Source organism: Lontra canadensis, unplaced genomic scaffold, assembly GCF_010015895.1.
Source record: "Lontra canadensis isolate GAN:19392208 unplaced genomic scaffold, GSC_riverotter_1.0 scaffold31, whole genome shotgun sequence".
In the NCBI taxonomy this organism is placed as follows: Eukaryota; Metazoa; Chordata; class Mammalia; order Carnivora; family Mustelidae; genus Lontra; species Lontra canadensis.
In genome coordinates, this window is record NW_022631025.1 from 13,213,293 (window position 1) to 13,241,034 (window position 27,742).

The 27,742-nt window shown below is 36.9% G+C and overlaps 1 protein-coding gene across 1 annotated transcript in view; it reads right to left on the reverse strand.

Annotated features, from left to right (window-relative positions):
* The window catches only part of ALDH1A1 (aldehyde dehydrogenase 1 family member A1), a 93,296-nt gene extending 66,622 nt beyond the window's left edge, over nucleotides 1–26,674 (reverse strand). The window contains exon 1 of the mRNA XM_032866635.1: nucleotides 26,606–26,674. Coding sequence (XP_032722526.1) covers nucleotides 26,606–26,659 — 54 coding nt within the window. The 5' untranslated portion in view covers nucleotides 26,660–26,674. The remainder of the gene's footprint in view (nucleotides 1–26,605) is intronic.
* Nucleotides 26,675–27,742: the final 1,068 nt, after the last annotated feature.

Sequence of the window (27,742 nt, forward strand, 5' to 3'; positions counted from 1 at the left end):
ATGGATGATTTCTCTCACATTTCTCCCTCCCTCAAATAATAAAACAAAGGTAGGTATTAATCCAAAATCTTTTGTAAGTCACGCTGATTAGTTGTGGAAAGTGTTTGTACGTGGTCCTGAGAATCGGGAATTTATTCCTCTCTGAAGTCAGGCTAGTCTAGTTTTAAAGCACGGGGAAGCAATTGAGAATCTGGAGTTGAAACATTTTAAAGGCAAATGGTGTGTGAACATAGGAAATGGCTTCCCTCCGGTGATGGTATCATGATTTGCCCTGGACCCAGATTTCAAAGCCTCCCTCTAAACCCCTGGGTGGTGGTTCTCCCAGGATATAACTTTACTAGACAAAACAGCAATGGCGCATTTCTCTCCCTTATGTTCCTATATAAAGAATGACTTTCAGGGTGCCTGGGTGGCTCAGAGAGTTAAGCCTCTGCCTTCGGTTCCGGTCATGATCTCAGGGTCCTGGGATCGAGCCCTGCATCAGGCTCTCGGAGCCTGCTTCCCCCTCTCCCTCTGCCTGCCTCTCTGCCTACTTGTGATCTCTCTATGTCAAATAAAGAAATAAAAAAATCTAAAAAAAGAAATGACTTTCTTAAATATGTGGATCATGAACTCCATAAACACATAAAATCACGTAACTTTATTTGTAGGCAATCCAAACTGTTCCTCAAAAAAAAAAAAAAAATGAACTTTAACAGTATGAAATCCTAAATGTGCATTAACTAGTTGATTTTCCATGAGAGTTTTTCCCCCAAATACCAATTTAGGTTTTCAATTCCATCCCCAAACTGCAGAATTGCAAGAAATACACAGCCAATGCCAAGATATTGTTTCTTTGGATTTCAACGAGCACCTGTGTCCAGACATTCCACTCTGTTTCACAGAATTATGAGTTAGTCATTCCTTACCCAAGTATACCATTCCAGGCTGTTGAAACTGACCTTGTGTAACTAATCTTACTTCAGCTACCATTTGAGTGGGGACTGACCCTATAGAAATAAATTTTACATGCCTCCCTATCTGGGTTATCACTGATGTTTGCAGCGACAAATTCTTTTACCCCAGCCAACATATAGAAAGAGGCTGGTGGACTTCTTCCTAAAAAGTGTAAAACAGGAAATTCATAGAATTGAATAAATAAAATCATTCTTTGTAAATATAGAACCAAGGGCAAAGAAACCATGGTGCTTCGGAGTCCTTTTTAGACATGTGGCTTAGAAAGGCATCTCGCTTAGTAAATCCATACTAAAGCCTATTGCATTCCGGATTCATACAACTGAAGTATCCAGTAGCTGATGATTCCATTCTATTGGCCTGAAATATTACACTCCAAAAGTTGTAGCGACTGGAATCCTGCTCATTATTCAAAATTAAAGTTTCAAAGAATTATGTTAACCAAAACAAAAAACAGCAATGATGACAACTGATATTTATGATTATTATGAACCCGATTTTGCTCTCAGTTTTTTAAAATCTAGATGAAAAGTGCAACTATTTTCCCATTGTACAGACGAGAAAACTGCGGTTTGGTGAGGCCAATTATATCCTCAGTTTTTGTCCTCCTAATCCTTCCTAACCTACCATTCCAAATCAATTAGTGCCTATCTCCTTTGACTTGCCACATCCTACAGAAATGTGTTAAATCTATCCTCCTACATCTCTTAATCTAGCACCTATATAAACCCTTGCTCCTTCTTCCAGAGGCTTATAAATTGAGGGAATGGCCTATCTCACTCAGCTTTGTACCAAATGCACTATAGAGGGAAGTGCCTTCCATATAATAGAAACTTGCATAATTATTTTTAGGTTTTGCAAATTACTATTATTATTTTTTAAGATTTTATTTATTTATTAGAAAGAGAGAGAGAGAGTGAGTGAGTGAAAGCGAGCAGGGGAGGATTAGAGGGGGAGGGAGAAAATCTCAGCACTCCATGCTCAGCACAGAGCCTGATGTGGGCTCCATCTCACAACCATGAGATCATGATCTGAGTTGAAACCGAGAGTTGGATGTGTAACCGACTGAGCCAACCAGGTGCCCCAGATTTGGTAAATTATTGACATTGATATTAGAGAAGTACCCAGATTTGGGTATAGACCACCCAGTATCTATCTTCTGAATACCTAATGGTTTAGTGTTTCACATTTCCTGATTGATGTTTCAACTTGAGTTGCCATAGATAAAAATACTCATATTATAGTTAAGAACCAGGACCCCCAACCAACAGACCTGGTGCAAAGAATATTTGGAAAGTCATTGGCATCATAGCTTTCCATCCACAAAACTGTGATTAATCTGGTTAATACAACAAGAGACTTAGGATGCCTGGGTGGCCCAGTCAGTTAAGTGGCCAAAACCTGGTTTCGGCCGAGGTCGTGATCTCAGGGTCATGAGATCAAATCCCGTGTTAGGCTCGATGCTCAGTGTGGAGTCTGCTTGGGATTCTCTCTCCCTTTCCCTCTGTCTCGCCCCCCTATGCTCTTGTTCTCTCTCCGTCTCTCTCTCTCTCTCTCTCTCTCTCTCTCAAATAAATAAATAAATAAAACTTTAAAAAACAAAACAAAACAGAAGACTTGGTATTCCTTTTTGGTTACCATATAAGGGTACTTCCCACAAAACTTTATGTTTATTTGCCTTCAGAGGCAAGACCACAACCATGTCACCTGGCCAGTATTCTTCTTTGTTATCTTAGGTTGAGGCTAATTTGTTCTGTAACCACATTCTCATTCTGCCAACTTTGTTCTCATAATCCAAAAATCTAAATATATAGAAGCTTCAGTAACTGGAAAAATATTATATCTCCTCCTCTCCTCCTCTGGTGGAAGGAAGAGATCTCTGCACGTTTCTTTGAATTCAGTCTGTTCAAAAGTAGAAAACCATGGAAAATTTTTATAGACTTCTCTTTCAAGCAAATATCATTCATAAATTACCTTATTATATTCACATTTAGAATCATATTTTTTACTGTCTGCTTATCATTGTTTGGGCTGGTCTTCTTCTACCAGATAGAAAACTATTACCTCTTGTAAGAGGGAGACTGCTGTTTGCTCACCAAAATCCATTGTCCTCCTCTTCCAAAGCAAGAGAATGAAGGCTGGTACACACCTTTACAGCACAGTTCCATAAGTGGTGTGTCCATTTCTTGGTTTGGGCCTTTAGACATTGAGTATACCTCCTCCATGTTCTCTTTCCCTTTTCTACCAACAAGAAGCTAGATGACATGAGAATTTAGTTCTGAGGGATGGCATTACAATGACAGAAGGAATCTGGTTTATGAATGACCTCTGCAAATTTAGGGTGAACTCCTAGGGGCATTTATGGGAAGAGACATGGATAGCTTTTATCCTTAGATCACTGGTTTTTTGGAAATCAGTTACAGTAATTTATTTACTCTTACTCTGGCAAATAATCTGCAAATAGATACCACTGTTGTAGACTATCATCATAACTGCAGGAGTCATAAAGGCCAATAGAATATCCAGAGAATCTACTGGCAAAACTCAACCTCTCACCATTTAATTTTTGATCATTTACATAGGGTCAATTCTATCTATATTGCACATGAGGTAGGACTTTTTCAGTTCCTAAGAAATATTTGGCCTTCTGTTCCAAATTTTCCACTATGCTTATGAGATATCACAAAGTAGGCTATATTTAGTTACAACTTGGTATCAGCTTGGCTGAACACACTCTGGACTTTATTATCTTCCGGTTTCTCTCCAACTTAGCATACATGAATTCTGTAATTCCTCTCCATGATAATGATCAAAAATCTTTTCATTGTTTCATTAAAATATATATATTTTAAATTTTCACTGAGCACTCTCTTTTTTTTTAAGTTTGTCTAACATTTTGTCTAGGGGTTAGCAAACTGTCACCATGTGTGAGACAGTAAATATTTTAGCCTTAGCAGGCCATATGATCTCTGTCACAACAACTCATCTTCACTGTTGTAGAGCTAACATGACCACAGAGTCTACATAAACGGATGGATGGGACTGTATTCCAGTAATATTTTATTTACAAAAATAGGAAGTGGCTGGATTTGGTCCACAGTCATAGCTTGCTGGCCCGTTTCTTAGTCTGTGTACTAACATGGACACTATGGATAATTATTTTATCTTCATCTCTACCTGTGTCCTTCAGAACTTTAACACCATCCATCCTGACAGGTTTTTTTTTTAATCTTTTTTTTATATATATTTTCTTAAGTTTTATTCAAATTCCAGTTAGTTGACATACAGTGTAACATATGATAGTTTTTTAAATCTGCTTACCCCACTTTTGTTGCCAGATTTCTAAGCGTATCTGGAAAATATTATGCTGATCAGTGCTATTTCACATTTTTATTTTGAATATCTGCTCAATTGTGTGTTCATCACTACTTAGTATTATTCTTTTCCCATTCTTCTCCTAAACCTGCCATTAATCATCCTGGATAATGACAAACTGTTCTTCAAAGTGGTTGAACCAATTTACACTTCAGTAAGCAGTGACTGAGATTCTTATTGTCTCACATCCTTGCTGATATTACAGACTTTTGAATTTCTGCCAGTTTGAGGGTTATGAAACAGGGCCAATGCATTCCACAGTTTGAGGGGGGTGACATTCATATCTAAGTGCATAGGAATGATGCTCTCTGGAGTTGAGCAGTGCACCATCCATGCATCTGTATATAGCAATCTTGGTATGAAACATATCTCAGTGTGTTTTTAATTTATAATTGCTTATTAATGAGTTTGAGAATCTTTTCACTTATGTAATGGCTACTTGTATTTCTTCATTTATGAAGTATACATTCATGACTTCTACACCAAATTTCAATTCTTGCTGTATTCTGCATACTAGTCCTTGTCAATTGTGTGTTACAAATATCTGTTCTCAATTTTTTGGCATGCATTTTTACCCCTCTTAGGGTGTCTTTGGATGAATAGAAGTTTCTTATTTTCATGAAGTTAATTGGATGTTAGTTTTCTTCTACGGTAAATGCTTTTACTATATGATTTAAGGAGTTTTTCCTTGCCCTAGAGCCAGAAAAATTTTCAGTTTTACATTTCATATTAAAGTTTTTTTCAATTTACCTGGAATTGATTTTGCCTTTGTGTTATCCAGTACTATTTATTGAGTAGTTGTTCCTCTTTGTCTTTTACTTTCAGTCATAAATTAAGTTTCAATATACATATTATTTGTTTCTATTTACTTTATTTGAGCCAATTTAGTCTTTAGTCTTTGTCTAAATGCATAATTTTTGTCTACATGGTAGATACAGGATTTTGTATAGTGTTTCTCTGTTTCAAAAGTTATCTTTTTTTCCGTATTTCTAACTGCTTTATAACTATAATATTTGTGCCTATTCACATATTTGGAACATTTTTATCTATTCATTCTCTGTTCTTTGTTAGTCAATTTTTTCTAATATTTTTTGATATTACAGAGAGTGTTATAATAGACATTTTATGCATATGCCTTTTTCTTATGCTGAATAATATCCTGGGGACATAATCAAAAGAATAGGCATTTTGACTAAGAGTAATACTATTACATGGTTTCACTTAAACATTTTAATTTTTTTTAAGGATTTTATTTATTTATTTGACAGAGAGAGATCTCAAGTAGACAGAGAGGCAGGCAGAGAGAGAGAGAGGGAAGCAGGCTCCCTGCTGAGCAGAGAGCCTGATGCGGGCCTCGATCCCAGGACCCTGAGATCATGACCTGAGCTGAAGGCAGAGGCTTAACCCACTGAGCCACCTAGGCGCCCCTAAACATTTTAATTTTTTGCCTTCGAGTTGTTATTAATGAAATGATACTCTGTCTTGGTTTTAATAAACACTTATTTGATTGCCCATGAGGTTAAACCAGCTACCTTGAATCATTATTATGCACATCCCTTCATGAGTGGGCCTCCTCCCTCATTCTCTTTACATTGAAGTTTAGTGCTTTACACGAAAATTTGAACGGGCTCTTTGGAGGTTACAGACTTGTACTACATATTGTATAACTTGATTTCTTTTTTTCTAAGAGCTAACATCTATTTTAAGTCCTCACTTAGTCTGCCTTTTTTTTTATTCCATCATATTGGACAAATCATACAAGATTAATATTGAGCTCTTGAATAGAGGCAAAGGAGTTCTTTTCCAGCTGCATTTTGGCACAGATGTGGCATCATCTCTCTGAAATCACTATCACTTTTACCTCTGGGAACTGGAGATTGAATTACTGCTCTGCTTGGAGTTACCCACAAAGATCAGCTTCAAAGATGAGGGTTTAAGTTTCTATCCCATTCAAAGCAGGGCAAACATAGAAGCAGAACACAGTGAGTCATCCTCATCCTTTTGTGGGCACTCAGCTTAGCTGGCATGTCACATCTGACAGTGCCCAGCTTTTAGATGAAGGTACATCAAGTGCTATGTTAACTAATTACACTGGGCTTGGAACTTGACTCCTGGAGTACCAGGGGCGGGGGGAAATGTACACACGGCCTCTGTTTCTTCGTGTTTGCTATTCACCAGGGTTCAATACACCATATGGATTTCCTTGGACTGAGCCCCAAGGAGAACTAAAGCATATCCTGCTTTTTCATTCATTCGTTTTAGTTAAGAATGCACCCTTTCACTTGCCTCGATGTTATGGTGGAGAGTGTTTTATAGATAACATCTGTCACTCTTCATCCTCTCTCACATCTAATAACTCACTGAATCTTGTTCATTCAGGAGTCATACATTTGGACGTACCCTCTTTTCTTTAGCTCCATTGTCTCAGTTCAGCCTCTTATCTTCTCTCATCTAGATTACTTTCATTCCACTCAGTACCTCTCTCTGCTGCCACTCTTATCTGACCTTTACTCTGCATTAGTCAGAACATTTTCAACGACAAATATAGGCATCACAAACTATGTTTATGAAATCAACAACAGCAGCCAAAATAATTTATTGAATTAAAGAATTGAAGAATAGAGTTGACTTTAAACTTAGCTGGAGACAGGGGTTCAAATGACACATTGGAATTCTCTCTTTTCCCCCTTCAACTCTGCCTTCTTCACCACTGACCTCCTAAGGGCAGGTTCTGGCCACAGAGTGACAAGGATGACCAAGGAGCGTAGGCTTACATGAGTCTTTCCACTAGAAATTCTAGACAAAATAGCACGATGTCCCATAGCATAGGTGCCATCTATACTCCCTACCCCCAAAGGCCTATATCACACTCTCTTAGGTCAGGGTCTCTACTGGATCACTTGGATTAGCAAGCTTATGTTGTTTGCCAAACCTCATTGAGGAGAGAGGTGAAGACTTCAAGTTTTCCAGCCCTACCAGAATCACAAGGAGCAGGGAAGAAAGGGCAGTATTCAAAGCAAAGGCTGGTGGGTCCAGCTGAAAATTAATAGATGTTAACTAAATATGACCTCCAAAATTACCACTTTAAAATAAATTTATAATGATGTCTCTAGTTTCCTGCTCAAAAAAACCTTCCAAGCCTTCCAGTTTCTTAAGGGATAAGCACAACCCTCTTGCCTGTCACATAGGTACCCAGAGTAAGAACTCATTCTGCCTTCCCTGTCATCTCCCACTTCCTTCCTCACATATTTTAGGATCTTAATCACATGGTCTTATAATTACAGTTATGTGTCTGCTTTCTATCCTTGACTTTGAGAAGCTTGAGGATGGGAACCACTTCTTAATTGTCCTTACTTTCTTCACTACTTACTTTCTTCTTTACTTTCTTCACTACTTACTTCACAGTAAAGACAATTAAGAACCTATAGAGCCCTATAGGTTCTAGCAAATGACTGACCAGACACAGGTAGACTGACTGAATGCATGTATGAAATAAGACCCTGAATTTTTGTGTGAAAAACTTATTGAAAGTATGATGCTTCCAACCAAGCGAATCTAGTCCCTTAAAAAAAACGTGGTGCTAAGAGAACTCATCTAATAATGGGGCTCAACAGGGTGGCAGGAGTATGTTGGCACAGTGACTTATTTGCAATGCTGAAGACATTCTATGGTTTGGAAGCATTTTCAAATAATGAAGTGAAATGTTATACAATAATCCAACAGATTATAGGCCTGAATAATGCAGTACATTACAAGTATTTCCTTCTGGCACTTGTATCTACTGGCTCCCATCCAATTTCTACCTACTGAGAGATGAACAGGCTTCAAGACTCACACATTTTAGATGAACTAGGGCATTATATGTTCATGAACCAATACGCTTGAAATAATGTTTCAAGCCCTTCCATGATGTTTCACTCTCGAGAGTAGCCACTAAATGATTGTTAGATAAAAAAGGCTTAGCAAGACTTGAACTACTATAATGAGGCATATCCACCTTTTTTTTTTTTGTACTATGTAGCCTTTTCCTCAGAGCAAGGACCCCCACTAGTCCCCGCAAGTTTCTACCAAAGAGGTAATTATCTCCTCAGATTTGTAGGAACCACTCTTCACATACAAAACAATGCAGTCACAGGGAGCTTACTTGTGTATCCCAGGTTCTAGTATCTCTAAGTCAAGCTTGAATTAGAGTTTTGGCACAAACAGCAATACCTTTCACAAAAATGCTCTTGTGGATACCACCACAGCAACCAAATACAAACAGGACCTCAGGTGTATGTAGACACAAGGTGTATACACTCTTGCGAAAGAGCATACACAATGGTTTCCGGGGTAGTAATGAGGTGCCAGGTTATGAGAATGCCATGGGAAAAAAGAAGGGTGTAGATTTTATTTTTATGGGTTATATAACAGCTGGTGTGAAAATTAGTTAAAGTTCTTTACCAGCTTCAAATAAGGCTGACTCACTGTGCAAGAAGTGAAAGGTCAAGCCCTAACATACAGATTAAGTCTGGGGAAAACTACATCCTCAGGTTAAAGACATGGCCTTTGTCAGCAGAGGCTGTATGAAGTCAAATGCCCATTGGGGGCCTTTACTTAATGTGTTAATTATCCATTGAGATGGTGGTAGCTTTCAAAGGTCTGCCTCTATCAGAAATGTTACAGTTCAGGTGTCTTCTTTAATGACAATTTTTTTTTTTAAAGATTTTATTCATTTGACAGACAGAGATCACAAGTAGGCAAAGAAGCAGGCAGAGAGAGAGTAGAGGAAGCAAGCTCCCCACTGAGTAGGGAGCCTGATGTGGGGCTCAATCCCAGAACCCTGGGACCATGACCCGAGCTGAAGGCAGAGGCTTTAACCCACTGAGCCACCCAGGCGCCCCCCCCTTTTTTTTTAATTAAAAAAAAAATTTTTTTTAAGATTTTATTTATTTATTTGACAGACAAAGATCACAAGTAGGCAGAGAGGCAGGCAGAGAGAGAGGGGGAAGCAGGCTCCCCACGGAGCAGAGAGCCTGATGCAGGGCTCGATCCGAGGACCCTGAGATCATGACCTGAGCCAAAGGCAGAGGCTTAACCCACTGAGCCACCCAGGCGCCCCGACAAATTTTTTCATATATATTTTTCATATAGAAAATTATTTTCATTATTTCATATAGCATATATATTTTTCTAACCAAGTGGTTTATCCTTCCAAATTCTTGAATGTATAAGGTCTTAAAGTTGAAAAATGCCTTAGAGATCATTTCATTTTACTATTTTAATTTGCAAACTTAAGAAGCAATAAAGAAGTATTCATTAGGTATGACAAACCACATATAGAAATAATGAATACCCAAGAATGGTTTGCCATTTAGCCCAGTTCCCCTGCAGTGATAATTACTAGGATTACTGAAGAGTTTCCAGAACTTCCTTGTTTCTCAGTTAGCTCTTTAAACTTTCTGTAGTGGTTTTATAATTTTCAGGACTGTGGGACAAATAATCAGCAATTTAGGGGGGATGAGACAGTCTGCAGGTAATAAATACTATATTTGAGTCTCGATATTTTAAGCGTCCACTTTGAACTGTGGGTTATGGCTTTCTTTTATTTTACTTGTTTTCTTCTTCACTTCACTGGAAAGTTATTTTGCCCATTTTTCTTCTGCTTCATATCCTGAGTTAATCTGAAAGAAGATTCTGATCTACATTTTTGGCTCTTTAACGACCAGATTTCTTGATAGAGTCTCAAGTGTTAGTTCTTTGATCTTCCACCGAAGCCTGCTACTCACAGAGGGAGGTATTGTGTGTGCTGGAGTTTGGGGGAAAGTGTGCTTTGAATAACCCTTACTTCTGTTCTATGTTACTGCTCAGATCTTTATCATATGTCCTTTAGTATTTTGTAAACCTGTTTCAGCTGTTGCCAGCATTACTGGCTGTTGGCTTAAATACATTTAGAGAGATGTGTTTATGAATAACGCAAAGTGTCTTTCATTCATCTTTTGGTTCTTGATGACAACTGATTTTCTTAGTAGTTACCCAACATATTTTGAAAAAAAAAAAAAAAAACATATAGTAAGATTATGATGTAGGATTAAGGGAATGCCAACTCTCTAAAACAAAATACAGAACCTCAAAAGATTTTTTTTTTACTAAAGGCATAATCTCCATATGGAGGTCCATTTGGAACCAAGTGGCTCCAGATTTGTTCTTTCAAGTTTCTCCTTTCCCATGATGCTGAGTTTTTCCTTCCTTCCTTCCTTCCTTTTCTCCTTATCCTCCCTCCATTTTTTTTTTTTTTTTTTTTTTTAAATACTAGAGGCCCTTGTCACTAAAACAAAGCCAGGCTAGGTTTTCTGAATTTTACTAAGTACATAGGAAGCACAAAAGGGAAATAAATACTGAAAATAAAAGATTTATTTTCTTTCAGGGAAACATGTGTGAATTTTTTCAGGGCCAGGAATTCACCTTATTCCTCTAAAACCCTGACACTTAGCACAATCTTGACACATAGTAATTGTTTGATACACTTGAAGGAACAAATACTTGAGTGACTGAAATATCTAAGTAATTTGGACAACAAATACATGGGGCTAACATACCAGTAAGCTGTATGAAGTTTCTCAACTCCAGCTCCAAAAGACTAATTTCATAACCTCCTTGCCATACTTCCTTGTTTCCTTGATCTGATCTTTGCTTACGTGAAAATCACCATCTTAAAACCCTGGCCTTCCAATTGCTTCCTGGACACCCGGGGCTAAGTTATGATAAGGAGAAGTAGATCCCTCTCTGCTGTTTGATGAGGCTCCAGGCTCTTGAGCAGATGGTGGACACCTGGGATGTCTTCTCTCCTCTAAGCCATGCTCCATGGCACAGCCAGAATTGTCTTTTAAATTACCAAAAGGAAAACAGAGACTAGAATCGTGGTTACCAGGGGCTGGGGGAAATGGGGAAATGTTGGTCAAAGAGAATCAACTTCCAGTTATAAAATGAATAAATTCTGGGGCTCTCACGTACAGCATTGTGACTATAGCTTATAATACTGCACTATATACTTGAAAGTTGCTTAGAGAATAAATCTTAAATATTCTCCCCACAGAAGAGAAATAGTTTTATGTGATGTGATGAAGGTATTCGCTAACACCGTGGTGGGAACTGTTTTGCAATATGTATGTGCAAAAAATCAATACGCTGTACACCTTAAACATAAAATATTATATGTCAATTTCAATAAAGATGGAAAAAAGTGGGGAATGTTTCTGATCGTGGGTAGTTTGAGGACACTGTTTTTGCAAGGAGAAATATTTAAATAAGACTTAACCATAATTTCCATCTGGCTATTTTTAGTTGAGAAAATTAATTAAAATGTCATCTCCTCCATTATTGTTACCTTTAATTAAAATGTTAATTAGGTACCAAATAAAATACCAAAAGATCTCCCCATTTTTTTGCTTGAAACACTTCAACAGCTTCTTGTGATTTACAAGATAAAAACAAATATCATGAACAAGGCCTATAAATTATTTTTATCAGGCCTTTAAAAAAGTTAATTTGGCTCAAAACAGTATTTTTAAATGACAAATCAAATAATCGGTCAAATTAACTGTCAAACTTCAAATGTAATGATATGAATTTAGTGGGTCGAGATCAGCATTTAAAAAAGAAGGCAGGGGGCTATCAAAGATTCGTGTGAACTGTATGTAGTATTATTTCAGTAATTTTTTCAGTTATGCTTATCTGATATATGAGATTATACTATATATGATATTAAATATGTCATATGAAAAATAACACCACATAATATGTTAGCTCATTAAGTATTTCCTGGAAAAAAAAATAAAAGCTGCTGAAAGTAATCATCCCTGAGAAGCCGCTGTCAAGGGGATAGGTACCCTGATAATAAATTTGTCAAGAGAAGCGGTCCTGACTCCAAGAACAAACTTTTGAAGAGAAATGGCAGGGCTCTGTTATGAGCGGGGTGCTCTTTTCAGTTGTCTCTCCAAATCTGGGGCCATGGTTGGATGACTCATTGCGTCCAATGGTCTGATGGGAAGAGTCTTTAATGAAGAAAATTCTCACTAAAATTACAATTTCTTAGGAAGAACTAGGTTCAAAGTCACAAGCCCTTGCAATTCTTTACTCCTAGGCATTCCGTAGTGATGTCATAGAGGATCTATGTTTTAGCCCTTCCCCAGGATCCTGAATGATCTTAGAAGATCCACTGGGATGTCTTTTGCTCTGTATTTTAGGAGACTATGCATAAATTATATTGTCTGAGCCTGTTCTGAACCAAGTCATCCTGTTAAAAGAAAAGGACTTTGGGAGAAAAAAGGAAGTCATTCCTTATTTAGGTACCTTCTCCAGGCTAGGGAATCAAGTGAATAGACAACGTGGGTTAATATATCACAGTAGTTACCAGTTAGACAAAGAATCTGTGAAAGCTAGTCAATGATTGTGTTAAGAATCATGCTCAAAGCCTTTCCCCCAAAGGGATAATTTGGGTATATGTAGCCACTAGGGAACACAAAATTATACACATGAAGTTCACATGCATTTGTGAAACTTTAGCTAATTATTGGCATTGGGAAGTTAAAAGCAGGAAAATATCCTCTGTAGAGGTCAATGGCTGCAAATGGCTAAACCATAAAGCTGTTCCTTGCAAAGGACTGTTTTTTCCTTCTTCAGTAGTTCACAATCTATTCATTGCTACAATTTATAAAATCCCCATATAACCATTGAGCTGCAGGATGGAGTGAAGAAAGTCCTGATTTAAGTTAGGAGTCTAAGGTCCCAGTTCCCTCCCTCTGAAAATTATCAGTCTGAGCCTGGGCAGATGGAGGCACTTGGACCTTCAAGTCCTCTGTGTCCCCAGCTGAGAAAAAAATGCTTTGGACCAGATAAGCCGGACTTTCAGTCTCTATCATGCATGATGCCATGTGAACTTTATACTCCCAAACTGCTCATTAGCTACTTATTTGCCATGGAAGATAATAATCTGACTCAAATGACATATATAACAAGGGCAAATTAAACATTAACATGAGTTTTTCCTACTTTAAAAAAAAGAAATTATTTTTATGCAAAGGTTAAGGAATAACTGGTAAGTCTTCTGCGTTAAATATAATGTGAGTAGACTCATAGATCCCTACCCCTCACCTGCTTGCAGATAGCTGTGAACCAATCAGCCCATCTTGCTGAAATCAACTGGGGTTAAGCAACCTGAAACTTTCCTTGAAACAACGTTGGTTTCAAAGACAAGATTAAGGCAACCTTTGATTTTTAAATGTTTGATATGTGGGCAGTAAATCTGTAGATAAATATTTCTGCTATTAGGCACCACATTAACGACACTGGATTCTGAGCCAGTTGGAATGGAGGACTGATTCCATAAATGTAGTGATATAGGACAACGGGAATAATCGCTTAGGGGTGAAACACTTTCTCCTCAATAACATTGGGAAAGGTCATGTCCAACATGCTTTGCCATCACGGAATAATGAGTTGAATTAGTCTGATGTCAAAGTTCAGAGTTAAAAGTTATTCTTTAAAAGACGCCCTCCATCACACACACACTCCCACCTAGACCAAGCGCTTACAGAAAGGATATTATCGATCTGATGGAGTATTTTAAGAAAAGCTTTTCCTTAAGGAAGAGATATGTGCAGAAATTGGTTAAAAAAAGGATTTCATTGTTTTTCTATACCCACACTAGACTATCCAGAATCAGAAGAGATTATTTTAAATAATACATCATCAGCTGTTTATGGAGATTCTATCGTCTTCCAGGCACTGTGCTATGGAGTTATTTATAAGAGCAAGATAGTACTAGAAGAGCTCATGTAGGGCAATTGCAACATACGACAGAAATGATGGTTAGGAGTATGTTGGTATGGGAGACAGGGGTTAGACTTAATGACCTTAGCGCCTAGTTTCCATATAATTATGAGATAGTTCTCCAAGTTATGTTTCTATGATAATTATTTGGGGAAAAAAGTCCCCATTGCAGTTCAAAATGCTTGAATGAGCACTGAAAATATTTCCTTATTGGAAAGGAACAAGAAATGCAGACAGACAGGACGGCCTCCAGATTGGTCCCTCTGATGTAGCTTGCCTGTAGGTTGGTCCTTCTAATCCTTTTTCCATAGGGCCAGACAAATCCTTCTGAAACACAAATCTGGCTGTCACCTTCTGCTAAAGCCTGGTGAGTGGCTCCCCATTGTGCTCTGGATGCTAAAATTCGAGCTTTTTTAGCATGGAGTGTTAAATTTGCTTCACAGTGAAGGCTTTGCTTACTTCCCCAGTCACTGTTCACTTCCCTGCCCATAAATGCTGAGCTCCATCACATAACACTATTTCCCTGAACAGAACTTGCTCTCTTGCTTCTGTAGATTAGAATATGTTATTATACTATTTTTCTCTATCTGTAAAATTCCCCATTTCTTTTTTCTTTCCTTTTTTTTTTTTTTTTCTTTTCTTTTTCCCCCACCTTCCTTTTTCTCTTTACTTGGTCAATGACTACTTCAGATCTTAGCCTTCCTAGGACTTTATTCTCGGAAACCTTCTCAGACCCCGTAAAACTGTTTGGGCTCTTACCACACTAGGGTGTCTCTGAATCTGTTGTATCCATTGGGGTATTACTGGACTGTGCTTTGCTACCATCATATTCTCAGAAACTAGGACAGCACGTAGCTTAACGGGTGAAGTTAATCAGTAATTATTAATTACACAAATACATATTGATCATGGTACTAGGGGATGATGTGAGAAATCATTCCTTTTAAGTACAAGGCACATAACAGATTTTTTAAAAAATTTGTTGTGAAAACGGAGCACACGAACTTCAGAAGCCTGAAGTTTGTGCCACAAGAGCTTGTAAGCAGCAAACCATGGAATGATTTAGGATCTCCCACAGGAGCGTTGGAAGTGTGAGATTGGCTAACAAGGCTGTGTAGAGTAGGTCCCCTTGAGAAGCATGACTATAAAAAGTCACTGCTTCCATTTTTAGCCACTCCCTTCAGTCCAGCGCCAGGTACATGCCACATCGTGCCTGGGATCAACTTACATCCTCTGTATCGCGTTTCATCCCTTTGGTTATTTACATAATCCCCCTGGCTGTGCCTATCAATTTACAGACCAAAGGAATCCCATCACAGGCTCTAAGTCATCTACTTGGCTGCTTTGTACAAATGCATTTTACCTGGATTATGTCTGTCAGTGCAAACCCCCAGGGAATGATAATTTCATTGTATTTTATCACCAAGTGTTCCTAGAGACAACAGCGGGGAGAGAGGGGAGATACCTGAGGTTGAAGGGAATCAAACCTGTTCTACATAATCACCCTTGATAACTTGTCTTCTTTCCACAATTTGTGACTTTAGAACTGTCTTACCCTACAGGGTATTTAAATCTGTATTGCAGTAAAATGGTTCTAGGGCCAACCCCCTTTAAAGATTTCATACTTCTGTCGACCACCCTACTGTGATTGTTTTTGAAAGGCTAACCTTGAGAGGAGAGATGGCTCATTTTTCCCTCTCAAATGATGGACTTTGTTAGATCCCTAAATACTTTGAAGGGTAAGACAGGCCACCATATTCATGTTTTAAAATACATAAAATGCAAATTCATGGATATAACCAGAAGTAAATTGAAAGAGCTATTTTATGAGTAGAAAGATACAGAGTAAATCTTGGCTGCAAATAATAAAACAATTATGATGGTGCTCATAGTTCATTGACAAGGTTAAGGCCAATAAAATAACATAGTACTACAGCATGGAAGTATCTGAAAGTGCCAGGAGAACCGAGCGCCATTTCACTGATGTGCTTTAGATAAAATTTCTGACGCCAAGGCGAAGAAAAGTAAGGATGGTGGTTAGGACATCAGTGTGGTCCTACAAGACACTTTCTACTTCTCGAACAGAAGCATTGAAGCAGACTTTGCCAAGATTTTGTTGAGCACTTTTAAACATTCATATTTTCCCATTTGTAGAACTGTGTTCCTAGAAACAAATGACTGAGACTGATCAGAGAGCCATTATCTCTGCTATGATCTTCAAAGCTAAGAAATATTTAATAAAAAGTATTCATTATGCATCATACTCTTTTTTCTTGCATTATTAAAATACAAAAATCGATGCTGCCACTTCCAAAATGATCCAAATAAGCCTGAACAGAAGTGCAAGGAGAGCATGAGGGTCACACACACAGAGACTTGGGCAAGTTGTTCTGAGCTGGGAGTCAGGGTACACGACTTTTAGACTGGTTTTACCTATGACTATGAGATCTGGGGCAGTTCTGCATGGCCCTTCTCTACACCAGTGGTTTTCAGGCTCAGAATCACCAGGAGGATTTGTTAAAACACATTCTGGTGCTTCCCATCCCCTAGGGTTTCTAATTTAGGAGGTTGAATATGCCTAAGAATTTGCATCTCTTCCCAAGTTCCCAGGTATTTCTAATGCTCTGATATGGGGCGGGTTTTGAGAACCATAGTAACGCACACATCTCTCCATCTGTTCCTCTCCTGAGGGAGGAAGCAAAGGGATGATGATGGAGGCAGCATGGCCTTGTGTTATGGACTTTAGATGGCACTGTGGGAGGGGTGTGCATTTATGGGAATGGAGGCAGGAATGAAGCGAAGAAGAAAAAGCACACATTTGGATCTAGCTCCCATTTTTTTTTTATTTTTTTATTTATTTATTTTTTTAATTTTATCAAGTAGAAGATGGGCCTAGCCCTTGGAGGCAAAGAACCCAGAGTAGTTTTGGGGAAGAGTGAAAAACTACCAGAGAATTCCAAGTACGTTCTCTAGCTTGCCATCCTTGCCCTGGCTCCTACTGTATCCTGGAGGTCAAAAATCCAAAATTATAGAGAAACATAAAGGGACAAAACTGACCTGAAGTTATCCTGCTGGGAGGAATACGATCTTTCTCTGCATAAAAAGTGACCACTCTCATCGCTTCTCAGCCTTCTGGCTAAGATCAAGTGTAAAAAGTGACCTCCCTCAACAGCTTTGTGTTAGAAAACAACAGGAAGGTTGGATGTATTTTAAATAAAGAATATGAAAAGTTACTGTGCTTTAACGAGAATATTTTAAAATCTAAACACGAGTAGATGCTGTTTGTGAAATATATGGATAAACACATTTATATGGCTAAATACTGCATTATGAGCTGATTTAAACATTTTCCAGGTAGGAACACCAAAATATGAAAAAGATTTATTTAGTGCATAAACTTGCAACAAATAGTGAAACAGAGCTTCCTTCATATTTTCTGGAGCTCAAATCCCATTGTAACATTGCCATAAAATAAAAATATGTGAAAAGAATGTTTTTCTCCACTGTCACGGATGTGTTACTTCTTACAACGAGCACTACACACAATAAAAGGCCAGTATAAAAATTGTCAGGTGTATTAGCAAACTTTCTACAATAAGATTTGTCTTGCAAAAGCTATTTTCTTTTAGAGCGATGAGGCTGCATGCTTTCCTTATTTGCACACCATTCTCTGTATTGAACACCCCTTTGTCTCTGCAATTCATTGCCTCCTCATGGAGTTACTATGGTCCAGCATGTTTATTATATAGTGGCATGAATTTCATTGCTGGAATAAATATGACAATGCTTTTGTAACCATCGGGCATCACGAGCAGGAACATTACGAGACATCTGCTTTCTCTGAAGGGAATTACATGCGCCCTCTAATTTTCAATAGGAGAAAAAACAATGCGCAAACTTAGAGCCAGTCTGTGTCACTTACCATAAAGGTCATTCAGATTGACACCAAGTCAAGTCCAGGCACAAAGCTGTCCACATAACTGAATACAGTTTGCAAACTGAAAAGATGCAGTGAAGTAAGACCTGGAACTTTAATGATTAATGGGCTCTCCTCTATTTTGGACACTTGCTCACTGACTCGTCCTGGGTTGCAAAATTCTTTTAAAATATCCAAACAACAAAGGCTTACTATAATATTATTTATTTTCAGTACATATTTTAAAAACAATAATAATAAATAATAATTTATGTGACTTTCATTAAAGAAATTTGATCTCTTTCATCTCATTCAAGTGTTTAAAAAAGCAGAAGTTATTTCAAGATTTTTTAAAGGAAAACTGAGGTATAGATATTTTCAATGAATAAAATCATTAAAAACAAAAATACACAATTCCTGAAATGTTTACTAGATGCACATATTTAACATATGTTTTTTTGTATGGCATTCATGCAAATTTTTGAGGTCAATTTAGCAAAAAACATTAGGAATCTGAATTATACTTATCCATTTGCTTAGAGAAGGGAATATTATTATATTGTATTTTGTTTTCTTATAGAGAACATATATTCAAGATTTTCATCCTGTTACTTAATGGTGACTAAGGTAGTATAAAATAATAGAATGGAAGAAATGCTCTAGAGTTTTTCCCCGTCAAAATAATAAATCTTATTTCTAAAATGTGATCATTCTTCAGAATGTATGGGATAGATATAAAAGCAAAGAAAAATAGTGTGCTAAAATACGCAGCCATCAGAAAGGATGAATACCCAACTTTTGTACACAGCTGGAGGAGATTATGCTGAGTGAAGTAAGTCAAGCAGAGAAAGTCAATTATCATATGGCTTCACTAACTTGGGAAGCATAAGGAATAACATGGAGGACATTAGAAGAAGGAAAGGAAAAGTGAATTGGGGGAAATCAGAGGGGGAGATGAAGCATGAGAGACTGTGGACTCTGAGAAACAAACTGAGGGTTCTGGAGGGGAGGGAGGTGGGGGGGTTGGGTGAGCCTGGTGGTGGGTATTATGGAGGGCACGTATTGCATGGAGCACTGGGTGTGGTGCATAAACAATGCATCTTGGGGGGTGCCTGGGTGGCTTAATGGGTTAAAGCCTCTGCCTTCTGCTCAGGTCATGATCCCAGGACCTGGGATCAAGCCCCACATCAGGTTCTCTGCTTAGCAGGGAGCCTGCTCCCCATGCCCTACTTGTGATCTCTCTGCCTACTTGTGATCTCTGTCAAATAAATAAATAAAATCTTTAAAAAACAAACAAACAGGGGCACCTGGGTGGCTCAGTGGGTTAAAGCCTCTGCCTTTGGCTCAGGTCATGATCCCAGGGTCCTGGGATCAAGTCCCGAATCGGGCTCTCTGCTCAGCAGGGAGTCTGCTTCCTCCTCTCTCTCTGCCTGCTTCTCTGCCTACTTGTGATCTCTGTCAAATAAATAAATAAAATCTTAAAAAATAAATAAATAAATAAAAATAAAAAACAAACAAACAAAAAACGATGAATCAAGGAACACTGAAAAAATAAAATTTTTTAAAAATTAAAATTAAAAAATAAAAAATAAAATACAATTTGCAGTAAAGATGGATTAAAAAAAAATGCTTGGTAAATCTTCACAATTCTTACATGGTTCCAGCGACTAGGAAAGAGAATAGCTGAGTGTGACTATTCAGAATTTTGTTCAAAGTTTCATTTTCCAAGTTGCAACTTAAAAAGAAAAAAAGTAGTGTTAAGAATCAAACCTGTCTTCTCCAAATCCTTCCTCTACGTGGAATGGCCACTCTCATTAATTAAAAAAAAAAAAAAAATGAACTGAAATAGCTCCTTTCTTCTTTGAAAGTCAGGAAGTCCCAAGTTAGAAGATGTGTAGAAAAATACATCTTTTTTTTTTTTTTTTTACGTAGTCAACATTTCAGTTATTCATTTTTTAAATAAAAAATTGCGAGCATCGTTCTTACAGATAGAAATCATTTCGTGGAAAAATGATGGCTGCAGGTAAATTGATAAGCAAGTATAGGAAACTACCATTTCAACAAAATAGACATCTATTTCTCTACAAATCTTTTAAATAAACCTATGTATTTCATTAAATTATTACTTTTTTCGATTTGATTGGTGACTTAGGTCTTTATTTGAATATTAAATGTTAAAAGTTTGTTATGAATTCAGATGCCATACCTTTAAAGTATCCAGAAGTGTATCTGTTGATTAAGAAACACATACTTGAAAATTTTTACTGTAGCTACGTAATTCAGCCATGCTGTCCACATGTGGACACAGACCACACGTGGGTGCTGAGCCTGGAAATACAGCTAGTCTGACCAAAGAACCGGTCTCTTCATTGTACTCTTAAAAAACGTCAAATATCCTTGGGACAACTTGGTCAACTGTAAATTTTATGCAGTCAAATGCTCTACCACTGAGCTATACCCCCACAACTGTAAATTTTATGAAATCTGAATACAGATGAAGTAGTTTCTGATGAAAATTTAGTCTTTTGAACTGTGATTTGCTGTAAGTGTAAAAATACACGGGGTTTCAGAAGCACCATGAGGAAAAGGGAAAAAATTTAAAAAATAGTACTGTATATTGTTTACAGGTTGGATTAATAATATTTAGGATATAGTATGTTAAAGAAAATACATGACTAGAACTTCTTTTAATTTACCAGTTTTAATATTTTTATGTAGCTGATAGAAAAATTATAAATTACAAACATGGCTCAAATTTTATTTTCAATGGAACTGTGCTGATCTACATTATAAATAGCAATTACAACTTAACAGTCTTTGCAGTTTATAAAATCTGTGGCCAATTATTACTACACATATTTTTGAGCATATCCAATAAATCTTTCACTAAGTTTTACACACATATTTTTTAGTATATTCCTTTTAATAGAGCCACAGCTAATCTAACCACATGGGGCCTAAGTTTCTATATGTGAGGCCATTTCAGTTGTTAGTAAGTGTTCAGACTCTAAGGTTTTTGTCTGTTTGTTTTTTAGTAGGCTCAATGCCCAACATGGGGCTTGAACTCACTACCCTAGATCAAGAGTTGCATGCTTTACCGATTGAGACAGCCAGGCACCCCTAAGGTTAGTTCTTTTTTACTGAAAACATGAGTTTTGAAATTAAAGCACGTTTGCTGCATCACACGTACAGTTATAAAGGTTGTTCACAACACAAGGTCTCCTAACTAAAAGATCCAGCCCACACTCACCCACCAAGTGATGACCCTGGGAAGGGCCTGCATTTATCTGGAAAATGGGGCTTTTTTTTTTTTTCTAAATGGCACAAAGACAGCATATGGGTGAGCTAACTCTGTGGATTTGCTTCAGATGAAATATTACAACATGCGATATTATAAAATACATGCTCAGAAAATTGTTTGCTGCTCAAATCATCCAAGTAGGGTGTGTTGATCTTTCCAGGTGAGATAATTCTGGTATCATCTTACATTTGCCAAAGGTTCTATTATTTTCCCAACTTTCACATATATTTTTATCAGTATCTTCAAAGGAGATGTGGAAAGATAGGAGTGTACTGTTCTCATTTCACAACCAAGGAAATGGAATTGAATTTCCTTATTTTCCACTTGCAAATAAAACTATAGTTCCTACAGCTCATGAGGCAGCCCCATAAAAAGAAACACTGCAACTAAAAATGAACGTCACATTTATAGGCTAAGAACAGATTGTAATAAAATAAAAGGAAATTGTACTAACAGGAAAAAATTTAACCACAATTTTGGTTTCTAAATTCAATCAGAATTTTTATTTCTAATAAAAATATTTCATCATCTTGTGTTACTTAATTTCTATGTTTTAAAAGAGCTAAAAATAAATGGCAATGTGGTATCCCCCCAATCTAATTTATTTATAATTTTAGTTTCATACAATTTATCTCCATTAGCCATTGTTTTCCTTCAAGGGAGACGAATGTTCTCCCTTGAAAATATTCTGACAATAATAGCTACCTTTGAGAAACAAGTTGACATTAGAGTCAATTAAATCTATTTTTAGCTAATAATAAACACTGTTTTCATGCTATGTATTTTATTTAAGGATAAGAAAAAAAACGTGGCTAATACTTTTAGGAATCTACAGGACTCTGAGGAGAATATCTTTAAGATAATTCCTTAATATCCCTTTTGAAAGAGTATTAGTAGTTTCTTATTCAATGTAGATTTCTTAAGTAGCTGACATTTATTTTGTTTCCCTACCACCTGATCTTGGTACCTTAAAACCTGTTTTTCATTTGTTTTACATTTATTCATGTTCTAATGGTTCCTAGTGATTTTCAACTAGAATTTTCTTAAGGAGTGGGTTTTAGATCTTTCTACATGTACAAGAAATATTGTTGGAACCTACGTATTTTAAAAATCTTAATGTGTTAAACATTAATGACCCATTCAGACTGATAATATTCTTAACAGTTACTAATATTTAACTATTGAATTGAAGGCTGAGAGTTCACTTGAATACAATAAATGCTGTGTATACACAATTATACCAAATATTATGCCTCTCTTTTGATGTTTTTATAAATAGCTCATTTGTTCCTTGCATTTCAGACCAGGACTAATTCCAGACACATCAGATTTGAAGAAGGCAATGTATAACATTTACAGCAAAAGTTGGCATTGCTACCTATACTAAAATGTGAAATTTCCTTTTGGAGTATCAAACCACACCATAACTCCCAGCTTATCAACTGGAGGCGATGGGCCCACAACATTGCATATTTATTTAATTCTCATGTTTACCAAGCCATTGTGGTCATCAAAAGAGATTATTCAGGCAAGAGACTTTTTTCAGGCTGATTTGAGGGGTGGTTTGATAAAACGTGACAAAGAGAGAAATTATTTTTAAAAGTAAAAGCATGAATTTACCCAAAGCCATCGACATCTATCATTCTGTGGATCCTGTAATGAACGTTGTCACTCTGGCATGTAGAACATGTCTCTTCTTCCATCACCTTCGAATTAATTGGATTGTAAGGGGGAGGGCCAGGCAAGGAGGGATGGGGGGGTAGAAGGCACAGTGGTTCCGTTGCTATTTGTATCCCCGGAACATTTTGAAGTCAGGTAGATATTAACCTAATAAGGGAAGCCCCACTGGCTTTCTGTCTCCTCCAGACAAGAAAGCAACGTAATTGTGTCTGTGCCTCTTTTTCCAATTGTTCTACTGTAACATGGGTTGAGAACTAACTATAGATTCTAATTAACTCAAATTAGACTGATGAGAGGGATGATAAGCACTACAACGTGAAGATTAGGAAATTAATCCTAATTTTAAACCTCAAAGATATTGGGTACAAAGGAAATAAATGTTAAAGAAGCAAATTGGGCCACTAACTACTTCAAAGATGTTGGAAATTAGTGCTAACCAAGCAGTAGGTTTAACCCATTTGAAGGAAAGTTCTTGACTTTCTGCAAGGAAGGGTTTCAGCACCTAAAGGCAAATAGCCCGTGTTTCAAAATGGCGTCAAGCCTTCTTTTGCACTTCTTGTGTTTGATTAAGTATTTATCATTATCTCAGAAGTGGGAAGGGTGGAAGTGATGGGGATAGAAAACTATGTTACTGATTTAAAAATAATTTGTTGAAAGCACAGAAAATTTAGAAAGACTGGGTGTTAAATATTATAGACATTTGTAAAAGACATATAATGAGCACTTTTATTCTGATATTGTTTGAGGAAACCACTTATTAACTATAAATATGCATTAAATGAAATTCCTTATTGAAAATGTGCACACTTTCTGCTTTCCCACAGTGTACAGCTTATTAAAAATGTTACTTTCCTATTGTTGCTTCTAATGTTCACTAATTTTTCTGAACTCTCAATTGTTTACTACAAAAATAGCTTGGAAGACATACAAATGACCAAGAGACACTTGAAAAGATGTCCATCATCACTTGCCATCAGGGAAATCCAAATCAAAACTATAATGAAATATCACCTCACACCTATCGGAATGGCTAAAATAAAAAACACAAGAAACATCAAGTGTCGGCAGGATAGTGAAAAAAGGAACACTCCTGTACTGTTGGTAGGAATGCAAACTGGTACAGCCATTGTGGAAAACAGTATGGAGATTCCTCAAAAAGGTAAAAACAGAACTACCCTACGATATAACAATGGCATTGGTGGATATTTACCCAAAGAATACAAAAACACTAATTCAAAGGCATACATGCACCCAGCATTATTTACAATAGTCAATTTACAGAAGCAGCCCAAGTGTCCAAAAAGAGATGAATGGATAAAGAAGATGCAGTATAGATAGTTTATGGTATATTATTCAGCCACGAAAAAGAATGGAATCTTGCCATTTACAATGACATGGATGGAAGAAAGTACAAAGATAAGGGAAATAAGTCAGAGAAAGACAAATACCAGCTGATTTCACTAATATGTGGAATGTAGGAAACAAAAGAAACAAAGGGGGGAAAAGAGAGACAAATTAAGAAACAGACTCTTAACTATAGAGAACAAACTGGTGGTTACCAGAGGGGAGGCGGACCGGGGGGATAGGTGACACAGGTGATGGGGATTAAGAGTACACTTGTGATGAACACTGGGTGCTGTATGGAGGTACTGAATCACTATATTGTCCACCTGAAACTAATATAACATTGTATCTTAATTAACTGGAATTTTAAAAAAAGAGAAAATAGGTTTCTAGAGAAAGTTCATCTCTTTCATGTTGCAAGGTTCTCCTACACCAGTCATGCTGTTTGAAATCTGTATTATATGACAGAAGAAGAGTTAAAATGGTGGAGGAGGAGGAGGGCCCTGAGTTTGTCTCATCCCTCCAACACAGCTAGATAGTTAGATTATGTTTAAATTCGTTTTTAAGTATATGTTTATAATTCTAATCCATGTAATGTGAAGAATTTAAGATAAGAAATAAAGTAGGGGCTCCTGGGTGACACGGTTGGTTAAGCATCCAACTTTGGTTTCAGCTTGGGTCCTGATCATCTCAGGATTGTGAGACGGCGCCCAAAGTCAGGCTCCATACTCAGCACAGAGTCTACTGAAGACGTCTGTTCTGACTTTTCCCTCTGCCCCACCCCCCTCACTATCACCTTCCTAAATAAATAAATCTTTAAAAGATTTTTTAAAAATAAAAAAATGAAAACCCACAGCAATAATAAAATAAGAGCAATTTGATTAAAATTTATAAATCAGAACCACATCAAGGAAGAAATCTAACATGAAACCCAGAGGACATATAATCAAATATCGAACTAAAAAGTTTTCAGTACACTAAAGAAAAAAACTCTCTTTTTAGGCTACATGACTCTCATTATTAAAAAAAATAAATAAAAAGATGGAATCATACTAGTATCTCAGAAGAAACAGTATTTTCAAGAAGTATATTCTTGGAAGTTTTTCAAGTAAGAATTCACATTGTGGCATACAAAGTAATAATCTCTTCCATAAGACTACTGTTTATAGTAGATGTTTGGTACATTTATAAGAAAAATATCAGTTGATATTCCAAGTAATATAAAAAAGAGAGCTTTGGTAAAGTGACTTAAGCTGATTTGTCCATTCTCAATTATTAGGCTCTTTTTGGTTGGTTTCTAGTCCCTTCTCTAGAGGTAGGGAATGAGGTTAGTAATGAGTAATGTGTTCCTTCTCCAGCATACCAAGTGGGATGTTACAACAGAAGCAAGTCTCAGATACAAGTCTGCACATACAGATTTATTACCAACAAGGTATGAAAACATTCCAACAACTTACTCTCTAAAGCAGGTAAAATTCCAACTCTATCCCACAGTCATTCACCAGTACAAGGCATGAACGGTTCTCAGGCCCATTTGACAAGTCTTGAGAATCAGCCAGTCATCTAGTTGACTAGATGAGTTGCATTCTCTATCCTGCCCATGAGCCATGGGAAAAATAGGAGTCCTAGCACTAGGGCACTGCTGTGAAGAACATCAGGAGGCTGGATCACCAGGTTCTCATATTATCTTTACAACTGGAAAAGTATTTGAGACATTCTCCCACTCTGTTGTGGATGGAGATGGTGATATTAGAAGCCATTGTTATTGAAAGCTATATGACACTGATTAGCAACTTTGAAATGTTATCTATCTATCCTAATTAGAATGTTTCAAATGCCAATAATCCATTCTAGTATGTAGGTTACACTGAATGTATCTATCCATATATCATATTATGTTGAAGTATTTAAAACACACTATAGGCAATGTAACAGGAATTGTTCTAACCCACCCATGAGAAGACCCAGGGTTTTCCAAAGACATCTATCAACTCTTTCTCCTAGGTATCTGCTAAAACAGACATTCTCCTTTACTAATATACACAAGATATTCAATTTGTAATAATAAATAAAAGCATTCTTCTTTTTAGTACCTTATGCATAGTATTTTATGTTTCAAATTATTTCCTATATGTTAATTAATTTGTCTACCAAAACCTTGTAAATTGGAACACCATTGTGACCACTTCCTCTGTTATAAAAAAAAAAAAAGCAGAAGGGCTTACCATGATGAAATGATGTGTCCAGGGCCATACAGCAAAGTTTGGCAGAGCTGTCATTTCTAGCTGTATGGTTTTCCATTCAGTAATTTTTTCTTAGTGACCTTTTGTGACATAGTCTCTGATGTTTTTCCAGGAAAATCTACAAGAGGAATGCATTTATATTCTATTACTGGCTTTACTTCCTCTCATTATTGAATAAAATGATTTTAAAACATCCTTTTTGTTGGGTAAGCATATGCTTTTAAGGTCTCTGATGATTCCCAAAAGGAAAAAAAAAAAAAAAAGAAGATGATAGGAAAGAGAGTTTTTCAACATGGAATTCAACTGTAAATTCAACTCTCTCCTTCTTTAGTGAAATTTGAGTAGAACCTATACTTCATAAAAAAAAAAACACATAATAATTACCACATACTATGCCTAATTGAAAATACAGACAGACATTTTAGTCCATTTATTTTGTATGGCAGAGTTAGAATATTGGAGTATTTCAGAAAAAATTCTCAAACTTAATGGTGTTCTCTGGTTTATAATGATATTAAATTATCTCAATTGTATAATTCACTTCTTTTCTAATATCAATGCTTTCTTCAAAACAGAATTGGTTCCTCCTAGGAAATAATATTGTTTCATGAAAAGAAGCATCAACTATGAGTCAGACAGGAGTTTGCTCTGTCCCCTGTTTACCATGTATTTGCTGATTGACGTTGCCTCATTCCTTGTTGTATTAAACCTGGGTCTAAACTCCCACAGAGGCAATGACAGTAACGAGAACCTCATAAGGCTTTAGGGGAATATCGAATAGGGGCGAAATATGTTGGGGTGTTTTGTTTTCCCGGTCAACTCTTACTTCCTGCCTCACATAAACATCATCTTCTCTAGCGCCCAGCCCTTGTGGGCAGCCTCTTACTCACCTAACTAGATACACTCCCCTCTGCTCTTTTTTGCTGATCTCTTATTTACTCTCTGTCTTATCGGCCTGAATCTGTGGCTCTCTCATAAGACAGGTAGCCCACGGAGAGGAAGAACAGAAGAGAGTATTTTATTACTCTCCCTAGCTCTGCTCTGAGAACAGCACCAACGCAGAGTAGATTCTTTACGAAGAAGTTTGTTGAATGACTAAATGGTTGAATAAATGAATGG